The sequence below is a fragment of the Hylobates moloch genome, unplaced genomic scaffold (genome assembly GCF_009828535.3).
Source record: "Hylobates moloch isolate HMO894 unplaced genomic scaffold, HMol_V3 SCAFFOLD_19, whole genome shotgun sequence".
Taxonomy (NCBI): Eukaryota; Metazoa; Chordata; class Mammalia; order Primates; family Hylobatidae; genus Hylobates; species Hylobates moloch.
In genome coordinates, this window is record NW_026652294.1 from 50,428,876 (window position 1) to 50,444,547 (window position 15,672).

At 45.4% G+C, this 15,672-nt stretch overlaps 1 protein-coding gene across 11 annotated transcripts in view; it reads right to left on the minus strand.

The window, feature by feature from the left end:
• NFX1 (nuclear transcription factor, X-box binding 1) overlaps positions 1-9,934 on the minus strand; it is an 88,739-nt gene extending 78,805 nt beyond the window's left edge. For all 11 annotated transcript variants that reach the window (XR_009210982.1, XR_009210980.1, XR_009210978.1 and 8 more), the window contains exons 1-2: positions 9,800-9,934; positions 4,952-5,959 (exon numbers count right to left, since the gene is read on the minus strand). Coding sequence is in view for 4 of the 11 variants with exons in the window: in XM_058431078.1 (XP_058287061.1) it covers positions 4,952-5,959; positions 9,800-9,824 (1,033 nt within the window). In the remaining 7 variants the exon portion in view is untranslated. The remainder of the gene's footprint in view (positions 1-4,951; positions 5,960-9,799) is intronic.
• Between the last annotated feature and the right edge of the window lie 5,738 nt (positions 9,935-15,672).

Sequence of the window (15,672 nt, forward strand, 5' to 3'; positions counted from 1 at the left end):
GTCCTCTCAAAAAGGCTGTAACAGGTTGGGCACGGTGGCTTACACCTGCAATTCCAGCACTTTGGGAGGCCAAGGAGGGCAGATCATGAGGTCGGGAGATCAAGACCATCCTGGCCAACATGGTGAAACCACATCTCTACTAAGAATACAAAAATTAGCTGGGCGTGGTGGCATGTGGCTGTAATCCCAGCTACTAAGGAGGCTGAGGCAGGAGAATCTCTTGAACCCGGTGGGCGGAGGTTGCAGTGAGCCGAGATTGCACCACTGCACTCCAGAGCAAGACTCCATCTCAAAAAAAAAAAAAGGCTATAACATAGGTACCATTTACAGATGAAGAAACTGGCTTCATGTAGTTAGATAATTTATCCAAGGTCACAGAACTAGAAATTTAAAAGTCAAAATTCAAACTTGTCAAACTATCTGACTCAAAAGCGCACATTGTAATATTCCATAATATTGGCTCTCCTAAGATTTACTTTCTGATTGTTCAGTTTAATGTCAAAAGAAATAGAGAACACCCTGAGACTGAAAGCTCAGGAGGAGGGAGAGTTTTGTCTACCTCGCTGAGTGTAGTATTTCCAGTGTCTGGCATATACTAGGTGCTCCATTAAATATTTGTTAAATTCATGGATAAAGGAATAAATGAGTGATATTTAGTCTGTTCCACAACCTCTTTCTGTGAAAGTCACAGGCGTCACCAAAGTTCAGGCTCGAGTGCAGTGGCACGATCGTGGCTCACTGCATCTTCAAACTCCTGGGCCCAAGTGATCCTCCCACCTCAGCATCCTGAGTAGCTGGGACCACAGGCGTGTGCCACTATACCTGGCTGATTTTTTTGTTAGTTTTTGTAGAGATGGGGTCTACCTCTGTTGCCCAGGATGGTCTTGAACTCCTGGGCTCAGGTGATCCTCGACTTGGTTCCCCAAAGTATTGAGATTACAGAAATTTAACCAAATTAAAAAAAAATCTTCCCTGAATAAGAAGTAAATAAAACAAAAGCAAAAACATCTTTTCCAAAAAGGAAAGATGAAGAAACTGTCAGAGATGGTAGGAGACTCAGGAGACATGACTAAATGCAACGTGGTATCCTGGATTGGGTCCTGAAACAGAAAAAGGACACTGGCAGAAAAACTGGTGAAATCTGAATAACATCTGTAGTTTACTTAATACGATTATACCAGTGCTAATTTCTTAGTTTTAACAAAGGCACTCTGGTTAAGTAAGATGTTAACATTAGAGGAAGTTGGGTGAAAGATATATGGGAATTCTTTGAACTATCTTTGCAACTTTTCTATAAATCTGAAATTATTCCAAACTGAAACGTTTTACAGACAAACACCTTTTTCTCTACTAGGCTTTGACACTTCAGTAAATGCCAATTCCATTCTTCTAAGTTGCTCAGGCATAAAATCTTCCTTCCAAATACATCCAAAATCTATCCAATTGTTACCTTTTCCAAGACTATTACTCTAGTCTAAGTCTCCATCATCTCCTACCTGAACAACCGCAATAGCCTCCTAACTTGTCCTGTTGCTTTCTTAGAGCCTATTCTCCACACAGCAGCCTATTATTATTATTATTATTTATTTATTTTTTTTTTTTGAGACAGGGTCTTATTCTGTCACCTGGGGTAGAGTGCAGTGGCACAATCACTACTTACTGCAGCCTTGACCCATTGGGCTCAAGTGATCCTCCTACTTCAGCCTCCTGAGTAGCTAGGACTATAGGCATGTGCCACCATGTCCAGCTAATTTTTATTTTTTTGCCTTTTGCAGAGATGGGGGTCTCATTAAGTTGTCCAGGCAGGTCTTGAACTCCTGGGCTTAAGCAATCCTTCTGCCTTGGCTTTCCAAAGTGCTGGGATTACAGATGTGAGCCGCCACATCCAGACCCTAAGTTATTATTTTAGAATGTAAGATCATGCCATCCCTCTTCCCAGGACCTTCCAGCAGCCTCTCATCTCACTCAGAACCAAATCTAAGGGCCTCACATGATCCAGCCCTTGCTATTTCTCTGACCACCTTTCCTGCCCCCACCTTCATTGCCTATAATACCCCTCCCCACATCTAAATTTGCTCCTCCCTCTGCCTAGAATGCTCTTTCTCAAGCTAGCCACATGGTGCATTTCTGTACTTCATTCTTGTCTCTGTTCAAATGTCTCCTTATCAGAGAGGTCAACCTATGTAAAATAGCACTCTTGTCACTCTGTCCTCTTAACCTTCTTAATATTTCTTTTTAGTCCTTATCACCACCTGACATATTAAATATCTAAGTGCTTTCTGCCTGTCTTCCCTACCAGAATGTAAATTCCATCAGTATTCCCTGTACCTAGAACAGTGCTTGGTATATAGTACTTATGCAATAAATATGAATGAAGTGTTCTCAAAAATGATATGAATAATGTCAGAATGTTAAGGCCCCAAGAGATTTGTTAAGTAGAATTCTAAGATGGTCTTCCAGATTCCCACCTCCCTGGTATGCATACCCTATATAATCTCCTCCCCTTGAGTATGGGTGGGCCTGACTTAATCAAGTAAGTCATTTTAAAAGAGTTGAAAATCAAACAGAAGTCAGATCTGAAGTGGCAGCAGTTGCTTTCTTGTAGGCCTCAAAGAAGCAAACTATCATGTTGTGTACAGTCATGTGGCAGGGAAATGCAGGTGGCCTCTAGGAGCTGAGAGAGACACCCCTGGCCAACAGCCAGCAAGAAAACAGGAACCTCAGTCCTACACCTGTAAGGAACTGAATCCTACCAACAACCAGTGATCGAAAGAGAGCCCTGAGCCTCAGATGAGATCACATCCCTAGCCAAATTTGGAGACACTGAGCAAAGAACCCAGCTAACCAGGACCCATTCATCTGACCCACAGAAACAGTGGCATAACAAATGTGTGTTATCATAAGCCAGTACATTGTGATAATTCACTATAAAGCAAGAGGTAATTATTAACCAGCCTTAAGGATTCAATAACAACTGTAGTATAACATTGCTTTGCTTCACGTATACATTGAGGTTCCAAGAACAACCCCGATGAAGCAAGCAACTACAACTATAGGCTGGTGTAAAAACAGGCCCTGGGTAGATGGTGGGTGGCTTCAAGGGTTGGGCTGTATCTCACATTAAACTGGAGAGGGGTTAAGATAGTGAAGGTCCATGAGGAAGAGCTAGCAGAATAAAACTATTCAGCTTGATGAAATATACACTTAGGGCAAAATGACAGATGTCTTCGAATACTGCAAAAAGCTGATTTGCAATAAGGAGGTGGGGAGCTGTGAGAAGAGAGACTAGTTGCTATGCTGCTCCAGAGGATAAAACTTAAACCAAAGTATAGGAAGGAAAGGAAAGAAGCTTTCGGTTCAATATAAGGATGAACTTTTTAACGGTCAGAACTGAGTACCTACTATGTTTCAAGAGTTGTGTGGGGCAGCAGGGTCACAAAAAAAAAAGAAAAGAAATACACAGTGACTGTTTTTAAGGAGCTTACGGACTAGTGGAGGACAATGAAGCATAAATAAATTATGGTTTCCAGTGTAAGTTCTGTAATAGAAGCATGCAAATATAAGAGAAAGACATAAGTGTAAGGGCTGTAAGAGATTAATGCTATCTATAGAGGTGAGAAAAGGTTCCCTGGACATGTGACTAAAGTAACTTTTTTCCCCCCCAAAACAGGGTCTTGTTCTGTCATCCAGGCTGGAGTACAATAGCTCACTGCAGCCTCGATCTCCTGGGCTCAAGTGATTCTCTCACCTCAGCTTCCTGAGTGTCTGGGACTACAGGTATGTGCTAACATGCCTGGCTAATTTTTTTATTTTAATTATTTTGTAGTGACAGGGTCTCCCTATGTTGCCCAGGCTGGTCTTGCACACCTGTGTTCAAGTGATCCTCTCACCTCAGCCTCCCCAAGTGCAGGAATTACAGGTGTGAGCCACCATGCCTGGCCTAAAGTAGCTTTTGAAAAATGAATAAGACTTCGCAAGTGAACTGAGTGACAGAAATTCTAGAGAGAGGGTGCCACATGCAACAGCATGCAAAGACAAAAAAGTGTAGAATCCAGGGAATAAAATATGGTAGATATTGAGGCAGCAGAAGATGGGACTGTTAAGTAAGGCAGAAGCAGTAAATGGAATTAAGCAGAGGAGTGACACAGTTTAATGTGTGTTTTAGGCCAGGCGCAGTGGCTCACGCCTGTAATCTCAGCACTTTGGGAAGCCGAGGCGGATCACCTGAGGTCAGGAGTTTGAGACCAGCCTGGCCAACATGGTGAAACCCCATTTCTACTAAAAATACAAAAATCAGCCAGGCATGGTGGCGGGTGCCTGTAATCCCAGCTACTCAGGAGACTGATGCAGGAGAATCATCTGAACCCAGGAGGAGTTGCAGTGAGCTGGGATTGCACCACTGCACTCTAGCCTGGGCAACAGTGAGACTCCTCTCAAAAAAATAAATAAAATATGTGTTTTATAAAGATCGCTCTCTGATGCTGGTTTAAGCAGTGAACTGAAAGAGAGAAATTAAGAGATGATAAGACCAGTTAGGAACTGCTACAACTAAGCAGACCAGATGAGGCAGATGAGATGATGCAGGATGAAACCAAAAGAGGCAGCAGAGATGTTACCACCCACCACTTGTTTCACAACTCAAAAAAATCTTGTAACCAGACATCTACACCACCCGTATTTGCATTTTTGAAAACCCTTACAAAATTCCTCATTTGGAAAAGAAAAAGAATTCTTATTTGTATTTGCTTGTGATATGCATAAAACTAAGTGGTTACCTATTGGGGCAGGGAGCAGCGAGTGGTGGTAGAACTTAGGCAGACAGTGAATAAAGATTGAGACTTCTTACAGTGTAACTTTTCATACTTTCTGCTTTCTAAATTATGTGAATATATGACTTATTTAAAAATTTAAAAAGACAACAAAATATTTCCACCTATATAGGTAGGTTTACCTGTGTGCGTTTCCACATTCTTTAGCACATGGTTCTGTTTGCCTCGGGGGAAAGGAGATACTACTTGAGGATCCTGCCTCCGTACAGTGCATTTCTCTTGGTCAACCCTTCTGGAAGACTTGTTGATGACTGCCAAGTTCTCACTGTCACAGGTAGGTTTTGCTGGTCTTTCACTGAGGTTATCCTTTGGAATGGGGCCCATGTTGTTTCTGTGTCCTGCATTTGTATGTCGGTGGCCCTCCTGTTTTGGTGGATTTCTGCCTGGTCGTGGCCTGGCCCCCTCCACTTCCCAGGGAGGCCTTTTCTGTGGGTATCTTCTCTGCTCATTTCGTCTGGCTCCATACCCATCCAATACTCCTTTTCTAGAGGATGCATCTGAAGAGTCAGGGGGGAAAACCCCCACAGGTTTGGTACTTTCGGGTCCAGCATCCTCGGGTTTTGGAGTTGTTCGGTTACTCCATTCGCATTTGAGTTTCCCCTTGACTTTTGGTCCTCTACCATAGCTGTATACAAACTGTGTTGCTTTTTTGGGTTTTGCTCCCCTGGGATCTGCACCCACAACTTCCTTCTCACTCTCAGAAGGGCTATGCTCTCTGAGGTCTGTCCCACTCTCTGATCTGGTCGAGCTCTCTAATCCAGCTGTATCTGAGGTCTGCTCAGCAAGACTCTGTGCTTTCTTGACTCTGATGTGGTGCTTCTCATTCCTCAATTTCTGCCAAGGTTGATTCTGAAGGCCATGGCTCTTGGGCGATTTATTACAAGGAGAGGACTGGAAAGACGTCTGTTGACTCTTAGGTTTGCTTCCTGAAGGATGATAATTATGCTGATGAACAGCAGAGATTTCATCATAAGGGACCTGCCTGGAAAGGTGACAGGGAGGTGGTGAACTGTAATTTCTTCTACCAACCCTATTAGAGTCTAGTCTCCTTTGAGTCCCACAATTTAGACCAGAATTTTTTTTCTCCTGAGGAATGAATTCAGCAGCATCCGTATTGAATTTAAAAGTACCTAGGACATAAAAAATAGACATGCCAATAAAGAGATTAAGCTTCATCCATGAAAGTCATAGACTCCAAGCCAAATCTAAAAATTATTTTCCTTAGAACTTTGTATAAAATATGCTGTTAAGTGAGACCTATGTTTCCAGTGAAGGTGATGGGTTCAAGGTGCTTGTGGAGGACTAATCAATCATTATTCCATGTCCAAAAACCAAACACCAATAGCCAATGACAGCTAAGTGTTGTTGAGTAAAAATGTTCATCTGGGCCATAAAGTACTATGTATACATGTATTCATTTTATTACAAAAATTTAAGGCCAGCTAACAGTTCAGGGATATCAGTCATCAGGTTCCATGTGGTCTTCTTTCAAAACACTAAAGTAGCATTGTGTAATATCAAGTAAACAGGCTTTGGACTAAGCCAAAATGGGTTAAAGTCCGCCTGTCCAACTTATTGTATGAACTTAGGGATATCACGTGCCTGCTTTTAGCCTTAGTTTCCTTGTCTATAGTAAAGGATGACAATACTTATTTCAATGGTTACTGAGAAATTTAAATATGATTTCATAGATAGTACTTAATAAGTGTATTAGTTTTCATCTCCTTCCTCTAAGAATGTATTTTGGGTTTTCCATACATAATCTCTATAATATGGTCTACAATCCCAAAGTGGAAAAAATTAAGCATACTCCCCTTCAACCCACTCATTTTCCCCCAGAAGATGCTTCTTGGTACAGTCAATTCAGCACAAAGACAAAATGGTTTGCCTAAGGACATAAAATTAGTAGCAAAGTCAGAACTATGTGTAGCATACAGAATATACTATAAATTGGTAAGACCTGGAAGACATGGGTTTAAGTCACTTATCACTTATTGTAATTTCAGGAAAGTTACTTAGCCCCAGTTTCCTTACATGTAATGAAGATAGTAACAATCTCTACATCAAAGAGTTGCAGTGAAGAGTAAAGCAAGTTAATAACACACATAAAATGATTAAAATGGTACTCTATCATTGCTGTTAGGACTACAGAGTATCTGAAACACACAGGCTTGAGCATAGATGGGTGCAGTATAGAGCCTGAGGGTTTCAGGTTTAATAATAAGACCTAACATTTATTAGGTATTATGTGTGAGGCACTATCCTAAGCACTTTACATGTATTAACTCATTTAATCTTTACATTCCTGATGAGAAAACTGAAGCACAGAGAGAGTAAGAACTTGCCCAAGGCCACAGAGGAATTCCAAGGAAGACTTGGGGTTCCAACTCAGGATGTGTATTAGAGACTGCGCTCTTACACTAACAGAGCTTGGGCAGTGGGTACCATAGAAACATACAGTGAAAAATGGAATGATCATAAAGGTCATAGAGTAACCTCTCACCCAATTCAGGATTTGTCCTGAAAGCTTTCACACAGGCAGAATTCTAGGGGGTGGGATGGAGGGCCTCACAAAATCACAAGAGGATTAGACAAATGCAGAAGGTGGCAGAGGTATTCTGGAAACATACGATAATTTAAAGGTTGGAATGGTTAAATTGGACCAGTGGGTATCATGTAGTTCTCTCTGGCTTGAAAAAGCGAGACTGGAAAGAGGGGCAGAAATAAGATCAGTAAAGATGTCTACAGAAGCTTAGTAAAGGATAGGAAAAGAGTGTTTCATGTTAAGCAGTAATGAGTTGATGCAACTAGAGAATCCAGAGAAGGCTGCATGTACTCATATACAGGATATGTTCAACTAGACATGAGGCAGCAGGCAAAGCCCTCAGGAAAAAAACCCATAAGAGACATGAGGAAGGGAAACAGGACACATTGATCAGGAAACTGGCCATGGCAAAGATCTATTTTTATTTCACTATTTTTATTTCACTATTTCAAGTAGCTGGAAGTTAGTAAATAGGATGTCTAGTCGCCACGGCTAGAATACAAGTGGTACCCTAAATCCAAGATAACACAGCAGCACAGTAGGTGTCCAACAGGTGGGAAGGGCAGACTAAAGGGAAATCCAACCGGCAGATTACAAAGTCCAGAGACAAGGCTGGCATTGCACAGTCTGCTCAAGGGCAGAAAAGTATCCTCTGCACTGGGCTTCCGTTTAAAGACTTTGATGATGAGGTTGTGGGCTAAAGATGATGCTAAAATAAGAACATGGAATGGGAACTAAAGCAAAATCAAACTAAAGCACATGAAAAGGAGTAAGGAGGTCTTTGGACTAGAAGATTTTGCCTCATTAGATACTTTCTGGGTTGGAGGTAATAACTTGGGCACAACACCAAAGTTCAACACGATGACTCACAACTAGGCCCCACCCAATTCTTCTTCAAACACTGAAGGGTACAGAAATGAGTCAGAAATGAGCCTGTGGATGAGACGATTAATAGATCCAGTTTAGAGAATCTGGTGAAGGACTAGGTGAGGAGAATAGCAAAATACCCAGCCCAAAAAGTTTTCCAACCCCAAAGAAGACTTAATATCCACATCGAGACTAGGGTACACCAATGCAGTGTGTTTTCCAACTTTTTTTTTGAGACAGAGTCACACTCTGTTGCCCAGGCTGGAGTGCAGCGGCACGGTGCAGTGGCACGATCTCGGTTCACTGCAACTTCCGCCTCCAGGGTTCAAGCGATTCTCCTGCCTCAGCCTCCCGAGTAGCTGGGACTACAGGCACGTGCCACCATGCCCGGCTAATTTTTTGTATTTTTAGTAGAGACGGGGTTTCACCGTGATAGCCAGGAGGGTCTCGATCTCCTGACCTCGTGATCCGTCCACCTAGGCCTCCCAAAGTGCTGGGATTACAGGTGTGAGCCACCGCGCCCGGCCCCAACTTTTTAAATTAAGAACCATAGTAACAAATAGATTTTACCTGCCACCCAGTATACAAATACATATATGGTCTTCTTGGTGCCCCAACGGCTGGTCGGGGACAGAGCTAAGATTCAAACCAATGGTTTCCAAACTCCATTCTGCAAACTGCTGCCCTGTTTTCCAGAGTGGGCCATAAAATCAAACGAATGCAGTGGACTGTGACATATTTTTAAACGAAATAGAAAACAGAATATATTGCTGATTGTAAAACAAACCAACCAACCTCACTGCTTCCAGAAACTTCTGGTTCGCTTTTATATTTGCTTTTATATTTATGTAAGTGTACAATACTTAAGGTCGCGATGCAAAATATTTCTTTTGGTTGCTCTCCAACAAATTTGGAAAACACTGATCTATGGAACACCCTGAGGAAATGGATGTTATATCAACAAATAAATGAGGCTGTCTCTACACACTGAGGCAACTCCAAGAGGGTGAGTGAATGAACAATTACGGAATAGGTACAGTACAGGGCGGGAGCCATCACAGGAATTAACTACTCCCAACTGACAGATGAGAAAACTGAGACTGAGTCACACGGGGTTCGTGGCAGGCTGAGACTCTAAACTACTGGAATTCGGCTCGCGCCCACGCTACCACTCCAGGCGGTATGAGCACACCACACCCTACACGTCAAGAGCCCGCCACCGTCACGGGCTGTGACCTGGCCGACGCCCGCCTGTCGAAGGTCAGTGCGCCGCTGCCCCAGAAACAGCCTGTGGGAGGGCAGGGCACCCACACTGACTCGCAGTGCCGGGACAAGTCCTCTCTCCTCCGAAACCCAGCTACTGGGCTTCACCACCTAGTCCAAGAGGACACAGATCTCCATACGCACGATGCGCGGGGCTTGGCCCTTCCGAGCCACTATCCTACGCCCTAGCATGTGCTACTCTCGCGATATGAGTGGCTGAGGCCCTAGAACTTCGTCACTGACCCAATTTCCGCTCCCCGAAAGGGGCCCAGTCCCGCTCGGGCCGGGACAATACCTGAGACAGGAGGCGCCTCCGCCATCCCGTGCCGCAGAACCTAGATCGAGCTGTACAGCCAAGCCAGCACTGTCACCAGGTCACGTGCTCCGGACTTCCGGCGCCGCGAGAATATTCGCATCTGCGCGCCGTGTAGATGGCCACAGAGATTGCGCAGCCCGAATCTGTGTGGCGCGTTAGTGGCGTCAGATAGATGCGCCAGGTGTCGGGCGGGAGGAGGAGACTAGTAGCTGGATGGAAATAGCAACAATCGCGGGAGGGAGGGCGGCGACTTGCGTAATCATTGTGGTTTTTCTTTCTTTCTTTTTTGATATACGGTCTTGCTGCCTTACCCAGGCTTGAGTGCAGTGGTCTGATCATGGCTCACTATAGCTTCAGTCTCTAATCCTCCCGCCTCAGCCTTCCGGGTAGCTAGAACTACAGGCGGAGCCACCATGCGCAGCTATTTTTAGTAGAGACGGGTTTCGCCATGTTGCCCAGGCTAGTCTCCAACTCCTGGCTTCAAGCGATCCTGCCGCTTTGGCCTCCTGAAGTGCTTGGCTTACAGGCGTGAGCCACCACGCCTGGCTCCAAACTTTTTTTTTTTTTTTTTTTTTTTTACAAAGGCATTTAGTTTATTCTCATCCGTATCACTGATATTCTCATGGTTCACATTTGCCAACGCCGCTCCTCTCCTTACAGTAGTTAAATGTGCAATCTCATTTGGGGGCCCAGGGAGGAGTGGGGGCTCGGCCCAGGGTGGGGAGGGCGTTGGCACTTCACGTGGAGAGGGTGGGCAGCCTGTCCTGCGTGAAAGAGGTGTGGGTGAGTGGGCGGCCAGGGAAGGGGAGTTGGCAGGAGAGGGCCCTAGTCTTTTTTCTCTGGTGGTTGGTGATTCTCCATTCAGATTCCTTCCTGGCTGCCCAGGGTGGGGGAACCATGCAGCTCAGGGCAGGGCAGGGGAGGAAGAGAAGGAACAAGCAGCAGGCCGCCCGGGGGGAGGGGTGGAGGGTGAACGGCAGGGCAAGGGGGGCACAGGGGTGGCTCCTGGGGTAAGGCACAACCCTATCTTTGGCTTTCCTGGTGGGGAGTTTGCTCCCCTGCACCCCCTGCCCGACCCTTCTCCCCACCCCCCAGACCCACACACAGTCCCGGGAGCCAGGGGGCACCTCCCGGGGTCCCTGAAACAAGTGGGCTCTGCCACCCAACCAGTGCCGCAGGGGCTCGAGGAGGGACACCCGAGGAAAAGGCAGAGAGGGGCAGGCAGAGGCCTACCCAGGACAAGGGGGTGGGGGTGAGAAGACCCCAGGCCCAGGAGCTGGACCCCAGCTCCAACTAAGGCCTGGAAGTGGGGCACCTGCTTCCTTTCGGGGGTCTGGCTGGAGCCCCGGTCTGCCCCTCGGCCTCCGTCAGGCCCAGCCGCTTGCCAAGTGACCAGGGCATTGTGCTTTGGGGTGAACGCTGGGGTGGGGTGGCAGGCCAGGAGGCGGGGGGAGAGGAGGGGTGACTAAGGTGCTTGTGCTTTAGCTGGGGGTGTCGATATCCCCCACTCGGGCCGGCTGGGGGCTAAGGTGCCAGGCCCCGGCCAGGAAGACAGTGCCAAGACCCCAGCCAGACCCTGGCATTGACCCCCACAACAAGCAGATGTTAAGAGGGACCCCCAGTGGGCCGGCGGGGCTGCTGGTCCCATCATGGGGGTGGTCTCCAAATCGGATTACAAGGGTCCAGTAGGGGCTGGCCCCCACCCCATCTCCTGAAATCCCCCTGCCCCTGGAGAGACCCCTGGGAGCAGTAGGTAGGCGGGGGTTGGGGAGGCAGAGGAGAGGCAGGGAAGAAGAGGGCCAGAAACGCAAACAAGGATGTGGATGTGGATGGTGAAATGACACCCCGCATAGGGGGATGGGGAGTTAAAAAAGAAAAAAAAACTCTCTGCCTTCACATGAAAATCTGAAACAACAACAAAAAACCACCCACTCTGGGCGAGAACAAAAAGAGAGGAATGGTAGAAGAGAAAATTCCGCAAACAACTGCTAACAATGGAAGTGGACCCAGCCCTGCCCTGCCCTGCCCAGCCCCCAGGAGCTGGGCCCAGCCAACCAGCCAAGGCCTGGGACACCCTTAAACTATAGCCCTGTTGAGGAAGGTGGACAGGGGAGGGGGATCCCGGTCGGACCCACAGGAGCCTAGGCAGCAGCTGGGACTGGAGTCCTACCATGGAAACACACACCCACACTCCACACACACACACACACACACACACACACACACACCCACACACACACACACACACACATTCAGCCTGCCCCTCAGCCCCCCGACACCACCCTGCCTTCCAAGGGCCCCCACCCCTGGGGACCAAGGGGGACAACAGACACAGCCCCATTGGTTTGAAAAATAAAAGGAATCTTATCACTCTGTCGCCCAGGCTGGAGTGAAGTGGCACCATCTCGGCTCACTGCAAACTCTGCCTCCGGGGTTCAAGCGATTCTTGCGCCTCAGCCTCCCAAGTAGCTGGGATTACAGGCACCCGCCACCATGCCCGGCTAATTTTCGTATTTTTAGTAGAGATGAGGTTTCATCCTGTTGGCCAGGCTGGTCTTGAACTCCTGACCTCAGGTGATCCACCCGCCTAGGCCTCCCAAAGTGTTGGGATTACATGCGTGAGCCACCATGCCGGCCCAAACATTTATTGATGGTCTTTTGAGTTTCCTCCTTTTAAAACTGCTTATCCATATCCACTGCCCATTTTCCTTCCTGATGGTTTCTTGTATATTGCAGGTGTCAATCGTCAGTTTTAGACATTTAAATTGTCTTCTATTCCATTAAGTATTAATTTTGTCCTTTGTTGAACATAAATCCTTAATTTTGACAGCTTAGCTCATCAAACTTTATAGTCACCTTTAAAAATTACCAGGTGTATCAGTCTGGGTCCAATCAGGAGAGATGAACCCCACTTTTTGAACAGGAATTACATTTTTTTATAAGGAAAGTTTGATTTAAAGATTTATTAAGTATAATAGGGAATTGGAATAATAATGGATTGGCTAATAAAGAAGCAAGATAATTCCAAAACAGGATTAGCATATATAAGGAGCAGCTAGGGCTGAGGTAAGAGTGTCAAAGAAAAGCCGAGACCAGAGCTGGCATGCAGACCTTGTTAGAGAAAAGACCTGTGGCTCACTGGATGGCATGGAAGTTGCCAGACATTTTTCTTATGGAGTGCTGGTTGAAGCCATTCTTGGGGAGGTGTCTCACCAGAGGTACTCTACTACAAACCATCTGCGGGGAGTGCTAGGAGAAGTTTCTGACAACTGGTGCGATACAGTTGTCAGAAGCGATACAGTGCTAGGAGAAGTTTCTGACAACTGGTGCGATACAGTGCGATAGCCAGGCACTGAAGAAGCCAGCGCATTGCAGAAGCCATTGAAGAAGTTGCCCAGACTACAGAAGCCTGCCCCACTGAAATCAGAAACAGGAGCCAAAACCCTTTTCCTCCTGCAGTATCTCTCCAGTGCCCTCTGCTGACAAAGTTTAGTATCTGCCAGCTGGCAAAGAATAAATAAAAGGCCCAAATCCATTTCACAGAGCAAGCAAAAACGATAAATGTAGAACTGAAAGCAAATTCATAATTGGCACTCTACAGAATCTACTCATTATTTTCAAAACTTGTGAATAAATGAAAGTAAGCAAGCATTTATCTTGCCTTTCCTATACAAACTACTTCATGCAACATACTAAAGCATATGGCAAGTGGTGAAAGCTGTACTCAGAAATATATAGCTGTAAACACTTATATTTGAAAAAGAACTCCAGATAATGGAATATTATTCAGTGCCCAAAACAAATGAAGCCAGCATGTTGGTGTTTACCTGTAGTCTCAGATACTTGGGAGGCTGAGGCAGGAGGATTGTCTGAGCCCAGGTGAGTTCAAGCCCAACCTGGGCAACATAGCAAGATACTATCAAAAAACAAACAAACAAAAAATACCCAAAGACCAGGCATGGTGGCTCATGCCTGTAATCTCAGCACTTTGGGAGGCCAAAGCAGGTGGATCGCTTGAGTCCAGGAGTTCGAGACCAGCCTGGGCAACATGGTGAAACCCAGTCTCTACCAAAAATACAAAAATTAGTCAAGCTTGGTGGTGCATACCTGTAGTACCAGTTACACAGGAGGCCGAAGTGGGAGGATCACTTGAGCCCAGGAGGTGGAGGCTGCAGTGAGCCAAGATTGCACCACAGCACTCCAGCCTGGGTGACAGAGCGAGATCCTGTCTCAAAAACACAAAACAAGACAAAAAATCCCAAATCCATATGAACTATCAAGCCATGAAAAGACATGGAGAAAACTTAAATGCATATTGGTAAGTGAAAGAAGGCAATCTGAAAAGACTATTTACTGTTTGATTCCAACTATATAACAGTCTGGAAAAGGCAAAATTATAGAGACAGTAAAAAGATCAGTGGTTGACAGGAGTTAAAGGGGAGAGAAGGATGAATAGGCAGAGTACAGAGGACTGCTAGGGCAGTGAACTATTGCTAGGGCAGTGAACTATTCTGCATGATACTACAATGGGGGATACATGTCATTATATTTGTTAAAACCCATAGAATCACTAGCATGGTGGCTCATGCCTGTAATCCCAGCACTTTGGGAGGCCAAGGCAGGTGGATCGCCTGAGCCCAGGAGTTCAAGACCAGCCTGAGTAACGTGGTGAAACCCCATCTCTACTAAAAATACAAAAATTAGCTGGGTACGGTAGCATGCGCCTGAGGTCCCAGCTACTCAGGAAGCTGAGGTGGGATCACTTGAGCCCGGGAGGCGGAGGTTGCGGTGAGCTGAGATCATGCCACTGCACTCCAGCCTGGGTAACACAGTGAGACCCCATCTCAAGCAAAAAACAACAAAAAACCCCATAGAATGTACATCAAGAGTGAACCCTAATGTAAACTATAGACTTCGTGTGATAATAATGTGTCAGTGTAGATTCACTGATTGCAACATACCACTGTGGTGAGGGAAGCTGATAGTGGGAAGGTTGTGTGTTATATGGGAGCTCTCTGTGTTTTCCACTCAATTTGCTGTGAACCCAAAACTCTAAAAAAATAAAGTTTATTAATAAAAAAGAAGAAAAATCGCAAATCAACAGCCTAAACTTCCACCTTAAGAAATTGGAAAAAGAATAACAGGGCTGGGGTGGGGGTAGTTCATACCTGTAATCCCAGCACTTTGGGAGGCCAAGGCGAGAGGATCGCTTGAGGCTAGGTGTTTCAGACTAGCCTGGGCAACGTAGTGATGCCCCATCCCTACTAAAAATTGAAAAAAAAATTAGCTGGGCTTGATAGCACATGTCTGTAGTTCCAGCTACTAGGGAGGCTGAGTGGGGAGGACTGCTTGAATCTGGGAGGCTGAGATTGCAGTGAGCTATGATTGTACCACTGCACTCCAGCCTGGGCAGTAGAGTCAGGCCTTGTCTCAAAAAAAAATTTAAAAAAAAGGAAAAAAGAAAAAGAAGAGCAAACAAACTAAACCAAAGCATGTAGAAGGAAAGAAATAATAAAAGACCAGAAATTATTGAAATAGAAAAAGAACAGAAAAAAATCAACAGTTCATTGAACCAAAGTGATAAAAATATTTAGAGAGAATAATCAAGAAAAAAGGAGAAAAACTGAAATTACTAAAATGATGGATGAAAACGTAGGCATTACTACCCACATTACAGAAATAAAAAGGATCAAAAGGGACTACTATGAACAACTGTATGCCAACCAAATTAGATTACTTAGATGAAGTGGAAAAATTCCTAGGAAGACACAGACTACTCAAGAACAAATAGAACATCTGAATACACCTGTAACAAGTAGAGACTGAATCAGTAATTTTAAAAACTTCCCATA